At 42.7% G+C, this 23,272-nt stretch overlaps 1 protein-coding gene across 1 annotated transcript in view; it reads left to right on the plus strand.

Moving 5' to 3' along the window:
* The window catches only part of B4GALNT2 (beta-1,4-N-acetyl-galactosaminyltransferase 2), a 59,139-nt gene extending 37,435 nt beyond the window's left edge, over positions 1-21,704 (plus strand). The window contains 8 exon segments of the mRNA XM_057536188.1: positions 1,255-1,292; positions 3,671-3,772; positions 3,774-3,852; positions 4,885-4,971; positions 16,944-17,131; positions 17,865-18,005; positions 19,646-19,865; positions 20,484-21,704. Coding sequence (XP_057392171.1) covers positions 1,255-1,292; positions 3,671-3,772; positions 3,774-3,852; positions 4,885-4,971; positions 16,944-17,131; positions 17,865-18,005; positions 19,646-19,865; positions 20,484-20,689 — 1,061 coding nt within the window. The 3' untranslated portion in view covers positions 20,690-21,704.
* The last annotated feature ends 1,568 nt before the right edge of the window (positions 21,705-23,272 follow it).

A 23,272-nucleotide genomic window follows, 5' to 3' on the forward strand; every position in this document is an offset into this window, starting at 1 on the left:
GGGGCAGGCAAAGCATGAGCCCATCTCCAGGGAGTGCATATGGCAAAGGATATTTATGCCAGTTAAAACTCCCCTCTACAAGGGAATTTTACACACTCTTTTAGTTCAGCATCACATCCTTGTGAGGTAAATATTATTTTGCCAACTTCACAGAGTTATCTAAGGCCACATAAGAAGAATATGTCTGAATTAGAGCTTGAATTGATCATATTATAAGAACAGAGATAGATTCTAAAATAAAATAATTTGGGATGAATTGCTAGTTTTGTTTTTTGTTTTTTTAATAAATGTTTATTGCTGAATGTTACTGAGGTTTTTTTCTCTTTTTTTTAAAGTTTAATTTTTATTTATTTATTTATTTATGGCTGTGTTGGGCTTCATTTCTGTGCAAGGGCTTTCTCTAGTTGTGGCAAGTGGGGTCCACTCTTCATCGAGGTGCGCAGGCCTCTCATTATCGCGGCCTCTCTTGTTGCGGAGCACAGGCTCCAGACGCGCAGGCTCAGTAATTGTGGCTCACGGGCCTAGTTGCTCCGCGGCATGTGGGATCTTCCCAGACCAGGGCTCGAACCCGTGTCCCCTGCATTGGCAGGCAGATTCTCAACCACTGCGCCACCAGGGAAGCCCCAGTTGCTAGTGTTTTTGAATAGTCATTTAAAAAATGATTTGCCACTTTGGGTAGTTCTTTTTTTATTGTGGTAAAACATACATAACATAAAATTTACCATTTTAACCATTTTGAAGTGTCTAGTTCTGTGGCATTAAGTACATTCACATTGTTCTGCAACCATCACCAGCAACCATCTCTAGAACTTTTTCATCTTTCCAACTGAAACTCTGCACCCATTTAACAGTAACTCCCTTTTCCCCCCAGTCCCTGGCAACCACCATTCTATTTTCTGTCTCTATGAATTTGACTATTCCAGGAAACTCATATAAGGATGATTCATTATTTATCTATTGCTTCCTTCCCTTCAGTAACAGATACCTGGAAGGGACTGGATTAATTCACAGCACCCATCCAAAACTGAGGGTGGGCATCAGAGGCTTTAGAACTGCTGGAATTTGAGAAGGACCATGGGACACCATCTAGTAGAGCCCTGGGGAGAGGGGAGTGGTCAGCAAACTCCCTGGATAGGTGACACTTAAAGGGACTCTGGAGGGATGTGTAGGAGTCGGCCAGGAAGGTGAGAGCATCAGGGAGTCCTTGGCATCCTCTCAAATGGTGTTTTTTGTCCTTTTTCCTGTGCTCTCCAGGTCTCCAGTTTGAAGGACCAGATGCTCCCATTTATGAGGCAAGAGCCCCCTTCCCAGCTCCCTTTTGCACTTGGCATCCTGTCCTTGGCTCACTGCCTGTGCCCTCTCCCCCCCATGGTAGCTGGTTTCAGATTTTGACAGAGTCTCTATCCTGATTAAATATTAGACGTGAGTCCATGGTGGGGAGAGGGGGAAAGGTGCCTATAGAAGTCATGAATTTTCCAGCCGTGGGGTAGCTGGAGTTCCAGGGAGGACTTCCAGGACACTGGGCCACCAAGGGTGCTGCTGCCTTCAGCTACAAGAGGAAGCTGCCGCCCCAGCCGGGCTGTGTTGCCTATGTTCGGGTCAGCGCCAGCAAGGTGGATGCTCTGTGACCTGCCCTTCTTTCCCATTTAAGATAGCTCCAAATCAAGGTCTATGCAAGTATGTCTAAGGGGTGGGATGTAAATCACATCCAGAACCCTAACTGAAAAGGAGTGTGGTAAATATAGTTTTAGTTTTCCCCCTTCTGCATGCCACACAAGGCTGTAATGGGTGGTGATTGAGCAAAGCTGCTCTGTCCTCCAGAGGGCGCCTCTGGCCACCTCCCCCCCAACTACCCTCACCGCCGCTGCCCCCTACACCTTTGTCACTTTGTCTCTACTCTGTGTTACCTTCTTTTGTGTGTGTGTGTGTGTTACCTTCTTCATGGCACTTATCATACCTGAATTACTTTATATATGTCATGATATGCTTATTGCCACTCTTCCTCACTAGACTATAAGCTTCTTGAAGGCAGGGAGTCTGTCTTATTCACTACTCTTTTCCCAGTGCCTGTAGTTTGGATTTCAGAAAGTATCTCTCGAATGACTAAAGTGTTTTCAGCAGGAATGACATAATCTAGGTTACTTTTCCTAAAGATAACTGGCTGTTGCAGAAGACAAGAAGGCAAGGGAAGAGAGTAGCAGTGGAGATGGAGAGAAGCAGACGGATTCTAGCTACATGTTGAAGGTGGACCGGGCAGGACTCACTCATGGATTGGCTGTAGGCGTGGGGGAAAGAGCAGGACAAGAATGACTTCATTTGGGGACTGGAACAGCTGAGTGGGTGGAGGTGCCATTCACAAGGCCAGGAGAGCCAGGGACGGGGGGGAAAACAGGTTTATCAAGAAAAAAACATAGTTCAGTTTTGAAGATATCAGTTTGAGCTGCTTGTGAAACTTCCTAGCAGAGCAACCAACCAGGCAGCTGGATCTCAGAAAGATAGGAGCTGAAGATGTACTTTAAAAAAAAAAAAAAATTATTTACTTTATTTATTTATTTTATTTATTTACTTTTGGCTGCGTTGGGTCTTCGTTGCTGCACGCTGGCTTTCTCTAGTTGCTGCGAGCGGGGGCTACTCTTCATTGCGGTGCGCAGGCATCTCATTGCGGTGGCTTCTTTTGTTGCAGAGCACAGGCTCTAGGCGCGCGGGCTTCAGTAGTTGTGGCACGTGGGCTCAGTGGTTGTGGCTCACAGGCTCTAGAGCACAGGCTCAGCAGTTGTGGCGCACGGGCTTAGTTGCTCCACAGCATGTGGGATCTTCCAGACCAGGGATCGAATCCTTGTCCCCTGCATTGGCAGGCGGATTCTTAACCACTGCACCAGCAGGGAAGTCCCTGAAGATGTACATTTTTAAACCATCAGCATATGAATAGTATTTAAAGCTGCCGCCTCCTCTAGTGAGAAGGTGTAGATTAAGAAGGGAAGAGGACGCAGAACCAAACCCTGAAAAACTCTCTTTGGAGATCAGATAGACAAGGAGGAGTCGGCAAACAGAATTCAAAAGGAGCAGCCATGGGACTTCCCTGGTGGTGCAGTGGTTAAGAATCTGCCTGTTAATGCTGGGGACACAGGTTCAATCCCTGGTCTGGGAAGATCCCACATGCCGCGGAGCAACTAAGCCCGTGCAGCACAACTACTGAGCCCATGTGCCACAACTACTGAAGCCCGCGTGCCTAGAGCCCGTGCTCAGCAACAAGAGAAGCCACTGAAATGAGAAATGAGAAGCCTGCGCACTGCAACAAAGAGTAGCCCCCGCTCGCCACAACTAGAGAAAGCCCGCACGCAGCAACGAAGACCCAATGCAGCCATAAACAAACAAACAAACAAATAAATAAATAAGCAAGCAAGCAAGCAAACAAGCAGCCGGGGTAGGAAGAAAATGGTATCCTGCAAGGCAAGAGATAAGAATGCTTCAGAAATGGCCCTTGAACACACCAGGTCCTAGGACTTGATTCTTCTTTACTGGGGCTGGGGCAGCAACTGCAGAGCCAGACCCTAGGTTTCAGGGGCACCCGTGATCCTTCTCCTCTCGTGTTTATGCGCTCTGCTCCCTGCTGGCCATTCTGGGTATGTGCTGTTCTTTGCATTTCGTCTTTCTATCTCATCCACCCTAGGTCAGCCTGACAGCTTCTTTGGGGACACTGAACACCCTCGCTGACATCCCAGACAGTGAGGTGCAGGGCAGAGGCCAGAAGCAGCTGAACATTTCGACCAGTAACCCGGAAGCTTTTGAATTTCATACTCCAGCACGTGACATACACAAGCACAGAGTATCAGCGCTGCAGGGTGGATGTAGGTGAGAGGCTGTCCTTGGATGCTTAGGGACCTGTCCAAAATGCTTAGGGACCCGGAAGAACACCATCAGGCCCTCAAAGTCTTCCTCCTCCAGGAAGCCTGCCTCTCTGGCTCCTGTTCCTAACTCTAAACACCTAACTTCCCAGTTACTGTACGCAGTGCTATCCCCCACGTTGCCATTGACCACATAGAGTGACTTGAAGGAAAGGACAGGCAAAATGCCTGCTCAGCTCTCCATGAAGACAGATCATTCATGCTGTGCCCCTAGAAACCATCCAGTTCTGTTCCTCATTCTCAGTAGCAAGCAAAGCTGAAGATTTTGGCTGCAGTAGATGGGGGGCAGTCTATGCATCAGTATCTTGTCCTGGGCACTAACAGGAAAGAGGGATGTGGGGAGCTAGCAGCCCCCAGGTCAGTGGCTTTGTCTTCCTCCTCCCATCCCAGTCCCCATTCCCGTCCCCAGAATTCCTGGGAGAACAACTCCTGCCACCATCAGGGCAGCCCCAGTTTCTTTCTGGATGAATTAAAGGCACCCGTTCCCACTTTGAGTGGCTACACAGGATGCATTCCCAGGACACCAACAGAAAAAATGAAGTGTGGGATAGATTTCCCATGAGCACAAACTAGAGGCAGAGTTCTCTTCACCTTCAGATTTTCAAACATTTCTTATCACAAAATGACCCTGTGAGGTATAAAATGGGGCAGGTAGTATTATCCTGGTTTTGTAGATAGAGAAGGAGGTGAAGTGATTTACCCAAGGAATTTCAGATAACAAGGCAAAGTCAAACTTAATCCATCCCTCTGATTCCAAGCCCACTTTACCCGACAGATTCTCACGGGGAGGAAATGTGAGTTTCGGAGGTGATCAGCTGGTTGCCCCAGGGATGCACAGCAGGTTATGAGGCAGGATGCCATAGACCATGCGGTCTTCAGTCTCGTTCCACCGGTCCACTCCCGCATCCCGTCGGCTTCCCGGGCAGCGTGGGGAGTGACCCAGACACAGTGCACCCACCCTGACCTTGTTTCTCTCCAGTGAGTCTGCAGTCCAAGTCCTCAGTGGCCAAGTTTCCGGTGACCATCCGCCTTCCTGTTATGCCCAAGTTATATGACCCTGGACCAGGTAAGGCCCTTGTCCCTGGGGCTTCATGGTGGGTCCTATAGAATATTGGTGAGATTCAGAAGGGATCCCGTCTGAGATGGAGGAGGAGGAGAATTATAAAAATAGAGTGGTACTGGAGCAGGAATAGATACATCAATGGAATCAAATTCGAAATCGAGAAATAGACATGTTGGAATTTTACCATGTGATAAAGGAAGCTTTTCAAATTAAAGGGAGAAAAGATGGATTATTCAAGAAATCATGCAGGATAACTGTGTAACTATGTGGAAAAGAGCAAGTTGAATCTATCTCACGGCTCATACCAAGATAAATTCCAAATAGGCAAATATCTATTTTTTTTAAGTACTAGAAAAAAACGTGGAGTTAAAAAATAACTTTGGAGTGACTTCTCTGGCGGTCCAGTGGTTAGGACTCCGTGTTTCCACTGCAGGGGGTATGGGTTCGATCCCTGGTCTGGGAACTAAGATCCCACATGCCGTGCGGCACAGCCAAATAAATAAATAAATAAATAAATAAATAAATAAATAAAAACTTTGGAGTATAAGACTTTTCTAAATATGACACAAAACCCAGAGGCCATAAGGAAAAGACTAAAAACATAAAATACGTAACAATTTTTAATGTTTTTATGACAGAAACTTACCATATGCAAAGTCAAATGACAAAGGACAAATTGGGAAAAAATTATCTTCAACACACATTAAAGTCGAAGGTCTACTTTTACTTAAGAGCACTTGTGAATCAATAAGAAAAGAATATCAATAAGAAAAGAATAAGCCAATTCACAAAAAGTTAAATTCAAGAATACTTTTAGCCATTAAAATATATGCTCAATTTCATGCTAAGAAAATTGCAAATGAAAACTACATTCATATTGTATTGGAGGAGTGGGGAAACATAAACTGTGAGTGGTATCTTAGTTCCCTGACCAGGGATGGAACCCGCGCCCCCTGCAGTGGAAGTGCAGATTCTTAACCACTGCACCGCCAGGGAAGTCCTGTCTATCAGCATTTTAAATGTATATGTGCTTTGGTCCAGCCACTTATCATGTGGCTTCTAGAAATTATCCTATAGATGCTTACATCTGTGTGAAATGACATTTGTTTGAAGGTATTTATTGCAGCATTGTTTGCAATGACAAAAACCTTAAAAGTGGGAGGCACTGGTTAAATCAAGTGTGGTCCATCGGTATAATGAAATGCCACGCAGTGCCATTCAGAAGGACGGAGGAGGAAAACAGGAGCAGGAAGGTTTTTATTCTGATACAAAATGCTTTCGAAGATGTACAGAAAAAAGTAAAGAGTAAGCTACCATTTCTGTAAAAAGAAAGGGGGAAAGAAGACATAACTGCTTGATTACAGAAAAATAAACAAGAAATTAGTAATACTGGTAAACTCCTGGGAAGAAACCAAGTAGTTGGGAACAGGGATGGGAAGAAGTATTTTCATAGTGTAACTTTCAATACATTTAGAATTTTGAACAGTTGACATTTTTTACCGTATTACCTATATATTCAAAATGTAATCTATTCAAATTCTTTTCAAAATATAAATTGTTATTTTAAAGTAATAGTATTAAGTATCTATGGAGAGGGATTTCAAGTATGGGCTTAACATCATAACTTTCTCAAAAGTAAAAGAAATAAGTACAAGGAGTTCACAAAAAACCTTTTCTGGCTTCAGATTTGTTTTAAAGATAAAGTGTTACCGATAAAATGGAAATCACCACAATCTTATTCCCCTCCCTTCTTCCAGCAGTCATGATCTTTCTTTTCCCTGTTTTTGTACATTTTAATATGTAGATTTCTATTCTTACACATGTGTACACACACACACAGAGCATATACAGTGTGGTGCAATGCATTTTTGAACTTCCCATAAAAGTTACATTGTATGGCATGAACTTTTAGTTTCTGACCTTTTGTCAGTCCATGGCTTGTCTTTTGATTTTGCTTCGGGGTCTTTTGTTATTATAAAGCTATATCCTTTAATAAAATTGATTCGTTGGTTTTTTTCTAGCTTTTGCTTTTCGTGCCTTATTCAAGAAATTCTTTGCTACGTTGGAGCCATAAAGATACTCTCCTGTATTTTTTTTCAAAAGTTGCACATGTTTGGTTCTTACATTTAGATACTTACGTGTGGCATGTGAAGAGGACCTAATTTTTTGTGTATGGAGAGCCTATTGTCCCACCACCACAGACCTAGTGGTCCAGCCTCCTTCTGTTCGTACAGCCGGCCCCTCACACACCCACTTTCATGCATGCAGGGGTCTGAACCTTTCTTAGGTCACATTAATCTATTTATCCGTGCGCTCATTCCACAATGTTTCCATACACTTTATAACAGGTTTTATACCTAGTGGGGATAAATTCTATACTTCAGGATGACTGTACTTCATTTAGCAAAATTTTCTCAGCTCTTCTTGGTCTTTTACTTTTTCATTAGAGTTTTGGCATCAGCTCATCAAGATCCTCCAAAATCCCTTGAGATTTTGATGAGAATTTCATAGAATTTGTAGATTAATTAGAGATGAATTGACAGTTGTATGAAGTTGAATATTCCCAACCATGAATCTGGTATAGCTCTCCATATTATAATCTCCATGTCGTAGTCTCTTCATAGGTTCTTCAATAATTTATTTTGTAGTTTTATTTGTAAAGGAATTGCACAGTTTATTGGATTTAGTCTTAGGTACTTTATATTTCGAATTGCTTTTATAAATTGGATCTTTTTCTTCTACATTTTAATTGGTTGCTGTTGTATATAGGACATTAGTGATTTTTGAATGTTGAACTTACAAGCAGCATCGTTCTTGCTCTCATATTAGTGATTGTTTTTAACAAAGAGTCTCTTGAACAAATAATGATTTTCGTCTCTTCTTTTCCAGTTCTTATCATTTGTTTAGTTTTCTTGTCTTACTGCATTTTACTAAAATCTCCGGTACAGTGTTGAATAATAGCAGTGGTAGCAGGCACTTTTGCTTGTTCCTGACTTTAAGAACATTCGAATGCTCTACCATTCATGTTTGCTGGGTATGAGGGTGGTAGATGTGTCAGGGTAAGAAAGTTTCCTTCTTTCCTTCTATTTCTGATGTGAACCATTTTTTAAAAGTCTTTATTGAATTTGTTAAAATATTGCTTCTGTTTTATGTTTTGGTTTTTTGGCCGCGAGGCATGTGGGGTCTTAGCTCCTCGACTAGGGATTGAACCCGCACCCCTTGCATTGGAAGGCGAAGTCTTAACCTCTGGACCACCAGGGAAGTCCCTTTCCTTCTATTACTGCTACTAAGAATTTTTCTATTTCTACTTTCTATTTCCTTGCAGAGAGTTTTTATATGAATGAGTATTGAATTTTATCAGATAAATTGTCTGTACCCATTGAAATAATTTTTCTCCTTTAATTGGGTTTATGTAGTGACTTACATTGATTGATTTTCTGCTGTTGAAATTGTTCTTGTATTTCTGGAATAAACCCATCTTGATTGCAATGTATTAGTTGATTAAATGCTGAATTAAATTTTTTGCAATTTTATGTAGGATTCTTGCATCTGTATTCAAAACTGAGACTATTTTCTCCTGTAACTTCCTTGCCCAATTTTGTTGTCAATATTATTATACAAGTCTTGTAAGACGAGTTGAATAGCTTTCCTTTTTTCACTGTTTGCTGAAGTGAATTGTAATAAAATAGGAATAATACATCTCTTGGAGTTTTATTAAAACTTATCTGATCCTTATGTCTTTTTTTTTTTTTTTTTGTCCAAGTTTTGGGGAAGGTGGTTAAGGATGGGAATGTGGATGGGAAGGAGTGAGAGAAAGGGAAGAAATTTAAAATTATCAGTTCTGTGTCTTTAATGGTTATTGATCTGTATGTACATTGAGTCAATTTTTTAAATGTTTCTGTAAAGTTGTCTTAAATTTGATGTAAATTGCCTATTTTTTTTTTTTTTTGTCATAGAGTTGTTCATAGCGTTCTCTTATGTTTGTTAAAAAAATTTTAAATATCTGAAGTCATGTCTCCCTTTTGGTTCTTTACATTTATCTTCAGTAATTTTAAGTTGGTTTCATATCTAAATATTCTCATTTCATTTATGCCTGTTTTTGTTCCATATTTTCTTTTTCATATATGTGATTCTGTGATTTGTCACTTTAAAGATTTTAAACATTCTCATTTTAAATCCTTTTCAAATTCCTCTATTATTTTGTAGATAGACACTGCGCAGGGTAGATTTGCTGGCTGTAGTTTTCTTTGAGTGTCTTGGAATTTTTGCTGGTGGCTCATCTTGAGTAGGAAGCTTTTGCTTGTTTGTTTCGTTTTCTCCTCTCTCCCTCTTTCTCCCTCTTTCCTCTCTCTCTCTCTCTCCTGATGTGTTCCCATCTCACAGCTTTACAGTTGCTTCTACTCCCAGTAGCCAAGATTCCTAGTCCATCATTTTATACTGGAGTGTTGGGGGTCCCTGTCCCCTAGTGATATTGGCGTCACTGAAGAGCCAGTTGCTGGGCCTGAGGGTGGCTTGGCACAGGGCTTGGCTGTGATGTGGTGTCATCTCTGCACCCAGAGGTGTGTACAGGTATGATGGCTGTTTGGGGTTCCTTGCCCAGCAGGTAGTATGTGGTGAGAGATGGAGGGAGTGCAGCCTGGCTTCAGTCCACGGCTTCTAACAAAACGCCTGGCTGTGGACCCACATACTTCATGAGACACTTTCATTCCATTAACACTTAGACTCGGCCTCCCAGCCTCCTCTCCTGTTCTGACCTCAGATTGCAGCAAGCCCAGCTCCAGCTCTGCTCACGGCTGTTGATTTCTGTTCTTGGAAGAAATGTTGTCTATTTTTGAGCATGGCTATGTCTACATTTTTCTTTATCATTGCTATGTGTTTGGAACAATATGGAATTTCAAAGCAAAATGCTATACCACCAACTTGGCCGGGAGTGCCCTACCTTGACCACCTCCTATGGTAATTCAGGCCCCTGATTCTCTCTTTACTATAACAAAAGAACCAAACTTATCATGTGGCCTGAGAAGAGAAAAGGTAGGAGAGGATTCATTTGCCATGCTCTTGAACATGATTTACATGACTCTTTCTGTTACTGAGCCCTTTCCAGATTCTTGGGCAGCAGCAGTACCATAGAAATGAATACCGCTTCCGCAAGACTCTTAGGCACGCAGAGCTTTTTATTAAAAGAGATAGTTTGTGCACAAGAGAGAAGGCAGGAGACAAGCCTCTTAGATAGCCTCATCCACCAGAGGGCAGACAGCAGAAGCAAGAAGAACTACAATCCTGTAGCCTGTGGAATGAAAACCACATTCACAGAAAGATAGACAAGATGAAAAGGCAAAGGGCTATGTACCAGATGAAGGAACAAGATAAAACCCCAGAAAAAAAACTAAATGAAGTGGAAATAGGCAACCTTGCAGAAAAACAATTCAGAATAATGATAGTGAAGATGATCCAAGACCTCGGAAAAAGAATGGAGGCAAAGATCGAGAAGATGCAAGAAATGTTTAACAAAGACCTAGAAGAATTAAAGAACAAACACCTAGAAGAATTAAAGAGCAAACAGACATGAACAATACAAAAACTGAAATGAAAAATACACTAGAAGGAATCAATAGCAGAATAACTGAGGCAGAAGAACAGATAAGTGACCTGGAAGACAGAATGGTGGAATTCACTGCTGTGGAACAGAATAAAGAAAAAAGAATGAAAAGAAATGAAGACAGCCTAAGAGACCTCTGGGACAACATTAAACGCAATAACATTTGCATTATAGGGGTCCCAGAAGGAGAAGAGAGAGAGAAAGGACCTGTGAAAATATTTGAAGAGATTATAGTCGAAAACTTCCCTAACATGGGAAAGGAAATAGCCACCCAAGTCCAGGAAGTGCAGAGAGTCCTAGGCAGGATAAACCCAAGGAGAAACATGCTGAGACACATAGTAATCAAATTGACAAATATTGAAGACAAAGAAAAATTATTGAAAGCAGCAAGGGAAAAACGACAAATAACATACAAGGGAACTCCCATAGGTTAAGAGCTGATTTCTCAGCAGAAACTCTACAAGCCAGAAGGGAGTGACATGATATATTTAAAGTGATGAAAGGGAAGAACCTACAACCAAGATTACTCTACCCGGCAAGGATCTCATTCAGATTCGATGGAGAAATCAAAAGCTTTACAGACACGCAAAAGCTAAGAGAATTCAGCACCACCAAACCAGCTCTACAACAAATGCTAAAGGAACTTCTCTAAGTGGGAAACACAAGAGAAGAAAAGGACCTACAGAAACAAACCCATAACAATTAAGAAAATGGTAATAGGAACATACATATCAATAATTACCTTAGACGTGAATGGATTAAATGCTCCAAGCAAAAGACACAGGCTCGCTGAATGGATACAAAAACAAGATCCATATATATGCTGCCTACAAGAGACCCACTTCAGACCTAGGGACACATACAGACTGAAAGTGAGGGGATGGAAAAAGATATTCCATGCAAATGGAAATCAAAAGAAAGCTGGAGTAGCAATACTCATATCAGATAAAATAGACTTTAAAATAAACAATGTTACAAGAGACAAGGAAGGACACTACATAATGATCAAGGGATTAATCCAAGGAGAAGATATAAGAATTATAAATATATATGCACCCAACATAGGAGCACCTCAATACATAAGGCAACTGCTAACAGCTATAAAAGAGGAAATCGACAGTAACACAGTAATAGTGGGGGACATTAACACCTCACTTACATCAATGGACAGATCATCCAAAATGAAAATAAGGAAACAGAAGCTTTAAATGACACAATAGACCGGATAGATTTAACTGATATTTATAGGACATTCCATCCAAAAACAGCAGATTACACTTTCTTCTCAAGTGCACATGGAACATTCTCCAGGATAGGTCACATCTTGGGTCACAAATCAAGCCTCAGTAAATTTAAGAAAATTGAAATCATATCAAGCATCTTTTCTGACCACAACGCTATGAGATTAGAAATCAATTACAGGGAAAAAACGTAAAAAACACAAACACATGGACGCTAAACAATATGTTAATAAATAACCAAGGGATCATTGAAGAAATCAAAGAGGAAATCAGAAAATACCTAGAGACAAATTACAACAAAAATATGACAATCCAAAACCTATGGGATGCAGCAAAAGCAGTTCTAAGAGGGAAGTTTATAGCTATACAAGCCTACCTCAAGAAACAAGAAAAATCTCAAATAAAGAATCTAACCTTACACCTAAAGGAACTAGAGAAAGAAGAACAAACAAAACCCAAGTTAGGAGACAGAAAGAAATCATAAAGATCAGAGCAGAAATAAATGAAATACAAACAAAGAAAACAATAGCAAAGATCAATAAAACTAAAAGCTGGTTCTTTGAGAAGATAAACAAAATTTTTAAGCCATTAGCCAGACTTATCAAGAAAAAGAGGGAGAGGACTCAAATCAATAAAATTAGAAATGAAAAAGGAGAAGTTACAACAGACACCGCAGAAATACAAAACGTCCTAAGAGACTACTACAAGCAACTCTATGCCAATAAAATGGACAACTTGGAAGAAATGGACAAATTCTTAGAAAGGTATAACCTTCCAAGAACAAACCAGGAAGAAATGGAAAATATGAACAGACCAATCACAAGTAATGAAATTGAAACTGTGATTAAAAATCTTCCAACAAACAAAAGACCAGGACCAGATGGCTTCACAGGTGAATTCTATCAAACATTTAGAAAAGAGCTAACACCCATCCTTCTCAAACTCTTCCAAAAAATTGCAGAGGAAGGAACACTCCCAAACTCATTCTATGAGGCCACCATCACCCAGATACAAAAACCAGACAAAGATACTACAAAAAAAGAAAATTACAGACCAATATCACTGATAAATATAGATGCAAAAATCCTCAACAAAATACTAGCAAACAGAATCCAACAGCACATTAAAAGGATCACACACCATGATCAAGTGGGGTTTATCCCAAGAATGCAAGGATTCTTCAATATATGCAAATCAATCAATGTGATACACCATATTAACAAATTGAAGAAGAAAAACCATATGATCATCTCAATAGATGCAGAAAAAGCTTTTGACAAAATTCAACACCCAGTTATGATAAAAACTCTCCAGAAAGTGGGCATAGAGGGAACCTACCTCAACATAATAAAGGCCATATATGACAAACCCACAGCAAACATCATTCTCAACGGTGAAAAACTGAAAGAATTTCCTCTAAGATCAGGAACAAGACAAAGATGTCCACTCTCACCACTGTTATTCAGCATAGTTTTTGAAGTCCTAGCCATGGCAATCAGAGAAGCAAAAGAAATAAAAGGAATCCAAATTTGAAAAGAAGAAGTAAAACTGTCACTGTTTGCAGATGACATGATACTATACATAGAGAATCCTAAAGATGCCACCAGAAAACTACTAGAGCTAATCGATGAATTTGGTAAAGTTGCAGGATATAAAATTAATGCACAGAAATCTCTTGCATTCCTATACACTAATGATGAAAAATCTGAAAGAGAAATTAAGGAAACACTCCCATTTACCATTGCAACAAAAAGAATAAAATACCTAGGAATAAACCTACCTAGGGAGACAAAAGACCTGTATGCAGAAAACTATAAGACACTGATGAAAGAAATTAAAGATGATACCAACAGATGGAGAGATATACCATGTTCTTGGATTGGAAGAATCAGTATTGTGAAAATGACTATACTACCCAAAGCAATCTGCAGATTCAATGCAATCCCTATCAAATTACCAGTGGCATTTTTTATGGAACTAGAACAAAAAATCTTAAAATTTGTATGGAGACACAAAAGACCCTGAATAGCCAAAGCAGTCTTGAGGGAAAAAAACGGAGCTGGAGGAATCAGACTCCCTGACTTCAGACTATACTACAAAGCTACAGTAATCAAGACAATATGGCACTGGCACAAAAACAGAAATATAGATTAATGGAACAGGATAGAAAGCCCAGAGATAAACCCACACGCCTGTGGTCAACTAATCTATGACAAAGGAGGCAAGGATATACAATGGAGAAAAGACAGCCTCTTGAATAGGTGGTGCTGGGAAAACTGGACAGCTACATGTAAAAGAATGAAATTAGAACACTCCCTAACACCACACACAAAAATAAACTCAAAATGCATTAGAGACCTAAACGTAAGACCGGACACTATAAAACTCTTAGAGGACAACATAGGAAGAACACTCTTTGACATAAATCACAGCAAGATCTTTTTTGACTCACCTCCTGGAGTAATGGAAATAAAAACAAAAATAAACAAATGGGACCTAATGAAACGTCAAAGCTTTTGCAAAGCAAAGGAAACCATAAACAAGATGAAAAGACAACCCTCAGAATGGGAGAAAATATTTGCAAAACGAATCAACAGACAAAGGATTAATCTCCAAAACATATAAATAGCTCATGCGGCTCAATATTAAAAAAACAAACAACCCAATCCAAAAATGGGCAGAAGACCTAAATAGACATTTCTCCAAAGAAGACATACAGATGGCCAAGAAGCACATGAAAAGCTGCTCAACATCACTAATTATTAGAGAAATGTAAATCAGAACTACAATGAGGTATCACCTCACACTGGTCAGAATGGCCATCATCAAAAAATCTACAAACAATGCTGGAGAGGGTGTGGAGAAAAGGGAACCCTCTTGCACTGTTTGTGGGAACGTAAATTGATACAGCCACTATGGAGAACAGTATGGAGGTTCCTTAAAAAACTAAAAATAGAACTACCATATGACCCAGCAATCCCACTCTTGGGCATATACCCTGAGTAAACCATAATTCAAAAAGAGTCATGTACCACAACGTTCATTGCAGCACTATCTACAATAGCCAGGACATGGAAGCAACCTAAGTGTCCATCGACAGATGAATGGATAAAGAAGATGTGGCACATATACACAGTGGAATATTACTCAGCCATAAAAAGAAATGAAATTGAGTTATTTGTAGCAAGGTGGATGGACCTAGAGTCTGTCATACAGAGTGAAATGGGTCAGAAAGAGAAAAACAAATATCGTATGCTAACACATATATATGGAATCTTAAAAAAAAAAAAAGGTTATGAAGAACCTAGGGGCAGGACAGAAATAAAGACACAGACGTAGAGAATGGACTTGAGGACACAGGGAGGGGGAAGGGTAAGCTGGGACGAAGTGAGAGAGTGGCATGGACTTATATATGCTACCAAATGTAAAATAGATAGCTAGTGGGAAGCAGCCACATAGCACAGGGATATCAGCTCGGTGCTTTGTGACCACCTAGAGGGGTGGGATAGGGAGGGTGGGAGGGAGATGCAAGAGGGAGGAGATATGGGGATATATATATAATCAGCTATATGTATAGCTGATTCACTTTGTTATAAAGCAGAAACTAACACACCATTGTAAAGCAGTTATACCGCAATAAAGATGTTTAAAAAAAATAAAACATCTAAAAATAGAATTACCATATGACCCAGCAATCCCACTACTGGGCATATACCCAGAGAAAACCATAATTCAAAAGGACACTTGCACCCCAATGTTCATTGCAGCACTATTTACAATAGCCAGGTCATGGAAGCAATCTAAATGCCCATCGACAGACAAATGGATAAAGAAGATGTGGTACATATATACAATGGAATATTACTCAGCCATAAAAAGGAACGAAATTGGGTCATTTGTAGAGACGTGGCTGGATCTAGAGACTGTCATACAGAGTGAAGTAAGTCAGAAAGAGAAAAACAAATATCGTATATTAATGCATATATGTGGAACCTAGAAAAATGAAACAGATGAACCAGTTTGCAGGGCAGTAATAGAGACACAGATGTAGAGAACGAACGTATGGATACCAAGTGGCGGGGGTGGGGTGGGGGTGGTGGGATGAATTGGGAGATTGGGATTGACCATACACTAATATGTATAAAATGGATAACTAATAAGAACCTGCTGTATAAAAAATTAAATTAAATTAAATTTAAAAATTAAAAAAAAAAAAGAGAGAGAAATCATCCAACTTCTTTGATCAGCAGCAGGTGACTCCATGGTGGCTGTCAGGAGTAGGGAGTGCTTCTGTGAGAGGGAAGAAATGCAGGAGAATTTTCTGTAAGAAAGCCCAGGAACAGATTAGGTTAAAATTTGCAGTTGAGCTTCTTGTCTTGTGGCAACTAGGTATACTGTTAGTGGCACAGAGATAAAGTTAATCTTTTATTCCTGTGAGTCTGGTTTTTTTTTTTTTTTTTTTTTTTTTTAAACATCTTTATTGAAGTATATTTGCCTTCAATAGTGTGTTAACATCTGCTTTATAACAAAGTGAATCAGTTATACATATACAATATGTTCCCATTTCTCTTCCCTCTTGCATCTCCCTCCCTCCCACCCTCCCCATCCCACCCCTCTAGGTGGTCACAAAGCACCGAGCTGATCTCCCTGTGCTATGCGGCTGCTTCCCACTAGCTATCTATTTTACATTTGGTAGTGTATATATGTCCATGACACTCTCTTACCCTGTGTGAGTCTGGTTTTTATCCTCTGGGACTCGGGCCCCCAGGGCCTTTGTTCTTTAGTTTGCAAGGCTTGTTTACCCAAGACCGGTCTTTTTCCAAAATGGCTGTACTCTTGTCTCCCTGTCTCATTTCCGCTCACTCCCACAGACCCAGGAGAAGCTGGGTAATGGTGCAGCATGTACTGAAAAGGGTTTATGGAATGATTTCTGATTTCTGTCATTCTGAGAAGTCGCTCTGCAGTCGGGTTCTGTTGCATTCACCCACAAACAATAGGTGAGGGTGTAGCTTTCAGCATGCATTAACTTCAGCCGACCCCATCGCACCAGACGACCCACGTGCCCCCAGAATGATGCAAGTCAGGACAGTGAGGTTTCCCGAAGACATCTCTGACATCTACCCTTTCTTGCTCAGAGAGGAAGCTCAGAGACCTGGTGACCATTGCCACCAAAACTTTCCTCCATCCCCACAAGCTCATGACCATGCTCCAGAGCGTCCGTGAGTATTAACCAGACTTGACCGTGATCGTGGCTGATGACAGCAAGGAGCCCCTGAAAATTAATGACAGCCATGTGGAGTATTACACCATGCCTTATGGGAAGGTATGTCCTTCCCAGATGGGGAGACACCTGGATCCCGGGACAAGGGGGCCCACAGTCAGGTTCTGCCCTGAATGGGGCTGCTTCAGTGGCCTTCTCAAGGCAGCAGCGTCCTGGCATGGGAGGGGAGTCCCCTTGCTGATTCCAAATTCACAGAGAAATCAGGTCAGTCTCCCTTTTCTGCATTAGCAGGGTGGTTAATCAGCCTCTCCTCACACTTGGTGTGGAAATTGATTGAGGTCCTTCTAAGTGACTTGAGGTGTCTGACAGTCTAAGGTTTCCTGACATGCAGGTCCAACAGCAGAGAAACCTCTCATCCCTACAATTCCCCCCTCGCTGGAGCGGCTCTCTCCCCCATGCACCATCTTGCAAGCACACACAGGAGGAAGTGGATAGTGGATATTATACGTACCGGAGTGTCCCCCCCTCCAACAGCTTCCAGGTTGCATGAGGGGAAAGGGCGGGAGAGCCACAGAGACTCTCTCGGGTGAAAGGGGACTTCCATCGGTCCATATTAGCCACAGGGCCAAGGAAGGACTTTCTGCCTTTGTCTCAGTCTTTGATCCAGAGAGTCCGTCCTTCTCCCAGTGTCTCTGAGACATGGACTCCCTTTAACCCAGAGGTTCTCGGCCACTGTTTGGGGTGCAGCCTGGTTGCTGGGAACTGAGAAAGCTCCCAGGTGACACTGATATGTAGCAGGGCAGGCAACCACCATCTAACCTCACTCCACTCACAGGGCTGGTTTGCTGGTAGGAACCTGGCCATATCTCAGGTCACCACCAAATACGTTCTCTGGGTGGACGATGACTTTCTCTTCAACGACAAGACCAAGATTGAGGTGCTGGTGGATGTCCTAGAGAAGACGGAACTGGACGTGGTAAGGGAGAGTTGCTGGTTCTACCCCATTGCAATCTGACAAGCGAGAGGGGAAGGAGAGGAGAAAGGAAGAGAGGAAAGTATGCGAAAGAACAGGAGAGGGAAAGAGAGAAGGGAGGGCGGAAGGGGCGGGGGAGGGCCCGGTGCAGGAGGTGATGCAGCACAGCTCTGGGGTTGAGGCCATCACGCGGGAATCAGACATGCGAGTTCTGCTTCTGCCTCTATTCTTACTTTTCTTTGAGCAAATTACACCAACACCCGCGCCCAAAACTCACCGTTGTTCTGTTTTTAAAATGGTGTGTTTATTACTTCTACCTTCCTCCCTGGAGTGGCCGGAGAAAGCGAGCGGGGCTCTGGCGCTGTCACACACCATTACAAAAATGAAAATGGCACAAGGCTGTAAAAGACTATGTGGCCTTAAGGACATTAAAAAAAATAACAAAAACATCAAAAGTCAACTCACACATAGAAAAGAGAAGAGAAAGGTGACAATAATTAATAATGCTGTGTTGTATTCTTGAAATTTGCAGAGATTACTATGTAGAGGTGATGGATTTGTTAATTAGCTTGAGTGTGGTGATCTTTTCACAATGTATACATATATCAAGACATCAAGCTGTACACCTTAAATATATACAATTTTAATATGTCAAAGATAGCTCAATAAAACTGTTAAAAAGAAAGAAAATGTATAAGAAGTAGCACAGTGACCACAGTTACTTCATACTCCAGGTGGACAGTCCCCAAAGCATCTGGCTTGACTAAGATGTCTCTAGAGACCCAATCACAATAGCGTAAATGACACAGAAGGTGCAGTTCCCGCCCATGTAAGAATGCAAGCTGGCACTCAACTCTCCTTCCAGGGTCATCCTGGACCAGCTTCCTTCCCCGTTGTTTGTCCATCTTTGTGGCCCTCAGCTGCATGGTCGGAAGAAATGGGGAGAGGGGAAGTGAAGGACAAGAAGTTCTCTTATAAAAGTTGTAGACATCTGTTCTAGATCACATCCTTTCAGCCAGGACTTAAGACACATGGTCAGACCTTGCAAGGGAAGTGGGAAAATTTCATCTTTAGTGGGTAATTGGCTAGACTTTAATTTAGTCCAGTTAAAACTCAAGAGGGTTCATTTACTAAGGGGGGAGGTAAAGAACAGGTGATGGCAGACAGTCAGACTGCTGTGCACCCTGGGTGATTATGATGGTTCAGGAATAGATATAATTGCTTGTCCTGTTTTGCTCGGGCTCCAACAGCTAGATGCATGCATCTGCCACGAGTGCAGGGACAGGCAGCACAGAGAGGTGAGCCGGGAGCAGAGAATGGGAGGAAGGCAGCTTGAGACAAACTACTGGCTGCAGGAAGTCCACGCAGGGACCCCTGCACGAGCAGGCTGCCTCTCACTTGCACCTAAACACCACTCCGTGTACGGGAAGGGAGTGAGTCAGCTTCTGGAAAGAGTGAGCTTGCTGGAGGGTAAACAGAGCAGAGTTGTCTGCCCTTTGGACTTGGTGTAAGTGTAGTATGAAGGGTAGATAAAGGGTGTGATTCTTGTCATAACTGAGGTTCAGTCCAGTAAGGCTTCCTGACAGCGGCTACATGGATATTGAGTCTACTCTCTAATGTGGATTTCTCTGCCCACTGGCTAGGTAGGCGGCAGCGTGCTTGGAAACATGTTCCAGTTTAAGCTGTTCCTGGAGCACAGTGAGAATGGGGACTGTCTCCACCGGCGGTCAGGATCTTTCCGGCCCCTGCACGGCTTCCCCAGCTGCGTGGTGACCAGTGGTGTTGTCAACTTCTTCCTGGCCCACACAGAGCGGCTCCAAAGAGTTGGCTTCGACGCCCGCCTGCAGCGAGTGGCTCACTCAGGTGGGGAGGCTGGAAGAGTGAGGAAGGGAGCTGCGCTGTGGACTGATCTCAGAAGCCTGGTTTTTCCCAAGGAGGGAGGGCCGTGTGCCACTGCTCAGGGGAGCTCGCCCTTTCTCCCCAAAATGGGGAGCTCACCCTTTCTCCCCAAAATGGGGAGCTCACCCTTTCTCCCTAAAATGGAGAGCTTGTGGTCTCTCTTGCCTCCCTCCACACTCTCTGCCTTCTTGTCTCCCCCAGGCTGTTCTGCTTCTCCGAGACACCCTTCCCCTTCCTTTCCCTACAGCTCTGGCCCCTCCCCCTTTACCCACCTTGCTGGTGCTCCTCCTTTACCAGACATCCTCTCCTATTTAACTGCAGCTGGTGAACTTCCCCTCTCATTCCCCTCAGTCCTGGAGTCTACAGTTCCGTCCAGTTGGAAGCCAATCTGTGTCTCTCTACCCATATCACTGTCTGTCCTTCCAACTCAGTAGCCTGGGCAGGTGGCTTCACGGGGGCGGAAGCTCCCCGGGGGTATAAACTGTGTCCCCTCCCCCTGACTCTCCTCCCAGACCTGCAGTATGGCCCTGGGTCTCTGGCGGAAGCTCACATTTCCTTCTTGCACTTTCCCTCTCTTGGCAGAGTTCTTTATTGATGGGCTCGGGAGCCTGCTTGTGGGGTCCTGCTCAAATGTGATTGTAGGTCACCAGCCCCGTTCTCCAGTGGCGGACCCAGAGCTCGCAGCCCTGGAGAAGAGCTACAACGTATACCGGACCAACACCAAAGCTCAGGTCCAGTTCAAGCTGGCTCTCCACTACTTCAAGAACCATCTCCAATGTGCCACATAAAGGTTGTCCGGGCACTGGAAAAGCGCCAGGCTGACCTGTTGCAGGTATCTAAAACACAGGAACTGGTGGATGGGCTATCAAAATTTGAACTCCAGATAAGATGGACAGGGCAGATGGGTCTGGCTCAGGTACTGGAAATATCAATCAAAAGCTAAGGGTCATTAGAAATGGAAGAATCACTGATCAGGGCAATGGAGACCGTATTCATTATTGTTTGTATGATGTCTTACCATTTATGAAACATTTGTACATATAGTATCTCACATTATCTCATTTCATCTCACACGAAAGAGTATATGATGGGTTGGTAGCCTCAGTCAAAAAGATGGCTGCTGGGTCCTTGAGGGTTATTTGGTGGAAATTATATCACAGATCATCTCCAGCATCACTGCCATCCACAGATTTTTTTTGGTCCTACCTTGTGGACTCAAATAATGTGAATAACCCAGGGTCCTTGCCTGGAGGAGGTGGCAGCCTGGTTCAGTTCGGTCCACTAGTGGAATCGGATCAGAGGATGAGAGGCGGACCAGGCAGGTGAGGAGGGCTCTGGGGAGTCAGCTCACCTGGAGCCCGGCGCATGGATGGGATGCAGGCAGTTGGAGGGATGAGATCACTGGGGTAGTCTACTCACTGCCAGAATAAAGGTTTCCCTGGCATCAGACTCCCTATCATAAAGACAGGTTCCAGAATGCTTGGGATTGAACTTGGACCCTGTGCTGAGGTGCCATGATAAACAGTGTAAGTGCAGCGGCCAAGCCACTAAATACCAGGGCCTTGAGTTCAGTTGCTGACCACTCAAGACCCATGTCATCTACAGAGCGGAGCCATCATGATGAGGCAGGTTATCTTGGGAGTCAGCAGATTCTCCCAGTGCTGCACTGGCTCTGCCTTTTGGTTTCTACTCTTTCCTCCTGAAGACGGCCTAGGGTAGTTCAGGATCTCTGAAAATGTGTCTGTGAGATATTAATAAAACTTCATGAAAAATGTTTTGGTGGTCAAATAATTTTGAAAAATACTGCACGCCCTATCTCCCTCTTGGACAGTTGCAATTCACGTTAGTATATTCAAGGTTCTGAGAAGTCCTGCTGTAAAGAGCTTGGCTTAACTTCAATTTAGCATTTCTCAGATATGAATACAGACTGGCAATCATTTTTTATTCTCCCAAACAGGAATAAAGCACATACCTCATTCCATTGTGTATGTCATAAACATTCTATTGCTAAAGTTTTTATAACTTTAACACGCGTAATCATTTAGTGCAATAGTATGTATTTTATGTACAACACCATAGCTATATAGGGGGACGATGTTGGATTGCTCCATTCAGTACTGTCCTTAGACCCAGGCATAGACGAGCTCCTACCTGGATCCTGTGCTTTAGAGAACCGTGTACATCACACACACATGTATTTACTTCAAAAACAAACAAACAGGGGTGGGATAGGGAGGGTGGGAGGGAGGGAGATGCAAGAGGGAAGAGATATGGGGACACACGTATATGTATAACTGATTCACTTTGTTATAAAACAGAAACTAACACACCATTGTAAAGCAATTATACTCTAATAAAGATGTTAAAAACAAACAAACAGGGACTTCCTTGGTGGCGCAGTGGTTAAGACTCCGCGCTCCCAGTGCAGGGGACCCAGGTTCGATCCCTGGTCAGGGAACTAGATCCCACATGCATGCTGCAACTAAGAGTTCACATGACACAACTAAGGAGCCCGCCTGCCGCAACTAAGACCCAGCGCAACCAAATAAATAAAACAAACAAACTCACAGAAGAGATCAGATTTGTGGTTACCAGAGGCAGGGGGTGGGGGAAGGCAAAGTTGGATGAAGGTGGTCAGAAGGTACAAACTTCCAGTTACAAGATAAATAAGTACTAGGGACATAAAGTACAACATGATAAATATAACGAACACTGCCGTGTGTAATATATGAAAGTGGTTAAGAGAGTAAATCCTAAGAGTTCTCATCGCAGGAAAAAATATTATTTTTCTATTTCTTTAATTTTGTACCTATGTGAGATGATAGATTTTCACTAAACTTATGTTGATAATCATTTCATGATGTATGTAAGTCAAATCATTATGCTCTACTTAAACTATACAGTGCTGTCGGTCAATTATATCTCAATAAAACTGGAGGAAAAGAACAAACACATGTATTTACTGATGAACATTTGGGCATCTCTGTCACTCAGGATCTAGTGCTTAGCACCGGGACAGCATAACCTGTTTCCCTAAATATCCCCTCTTGGGACTAAACACTGTTCAGGCTCCAGAGAAAGGTTTCTCCGTTCCTTTTTTTAAGAAAATAAATTTATTTTATTTATCTTTGGCTGCATTGGGTGTTCGTTGCTGCACGCGGGCTTTCTCTAGCTGCGGCGAGCAAGGGCTACTCCTCATTGCAGTGCGTGGGCTTCTAATTGCAGTGGCTTCTCTTGTTGCGGAGCATGGGCTCTAGGCGTGTGGGTTTCAGTAGTTGTGGCGCACGGGCTTAGTTGCTCCGCAGCATGTGGGATCTTCCCAGGCCAGGGCTTGAATTCATGTACCCCTCGTTGGCAGGCTGATTCTTAAC

Source organism: Balaenoptera acutorostrata, chromosome 20 (genome assembly GCF_949987535.1).
Source record: "Balaenoptera acutorostrata chromosome 20, mBalAcu1.1, whole genome shotgun sequence".
In the NCBI taxonomy this organism is placed as follows: domain Eukaryota; kingdom Metazoa; phylum Chordata; class Mammalia; order Artiodactyla; family Balaenopteridae; genus Balaenoptera; species Balaenoptera acutorostrata.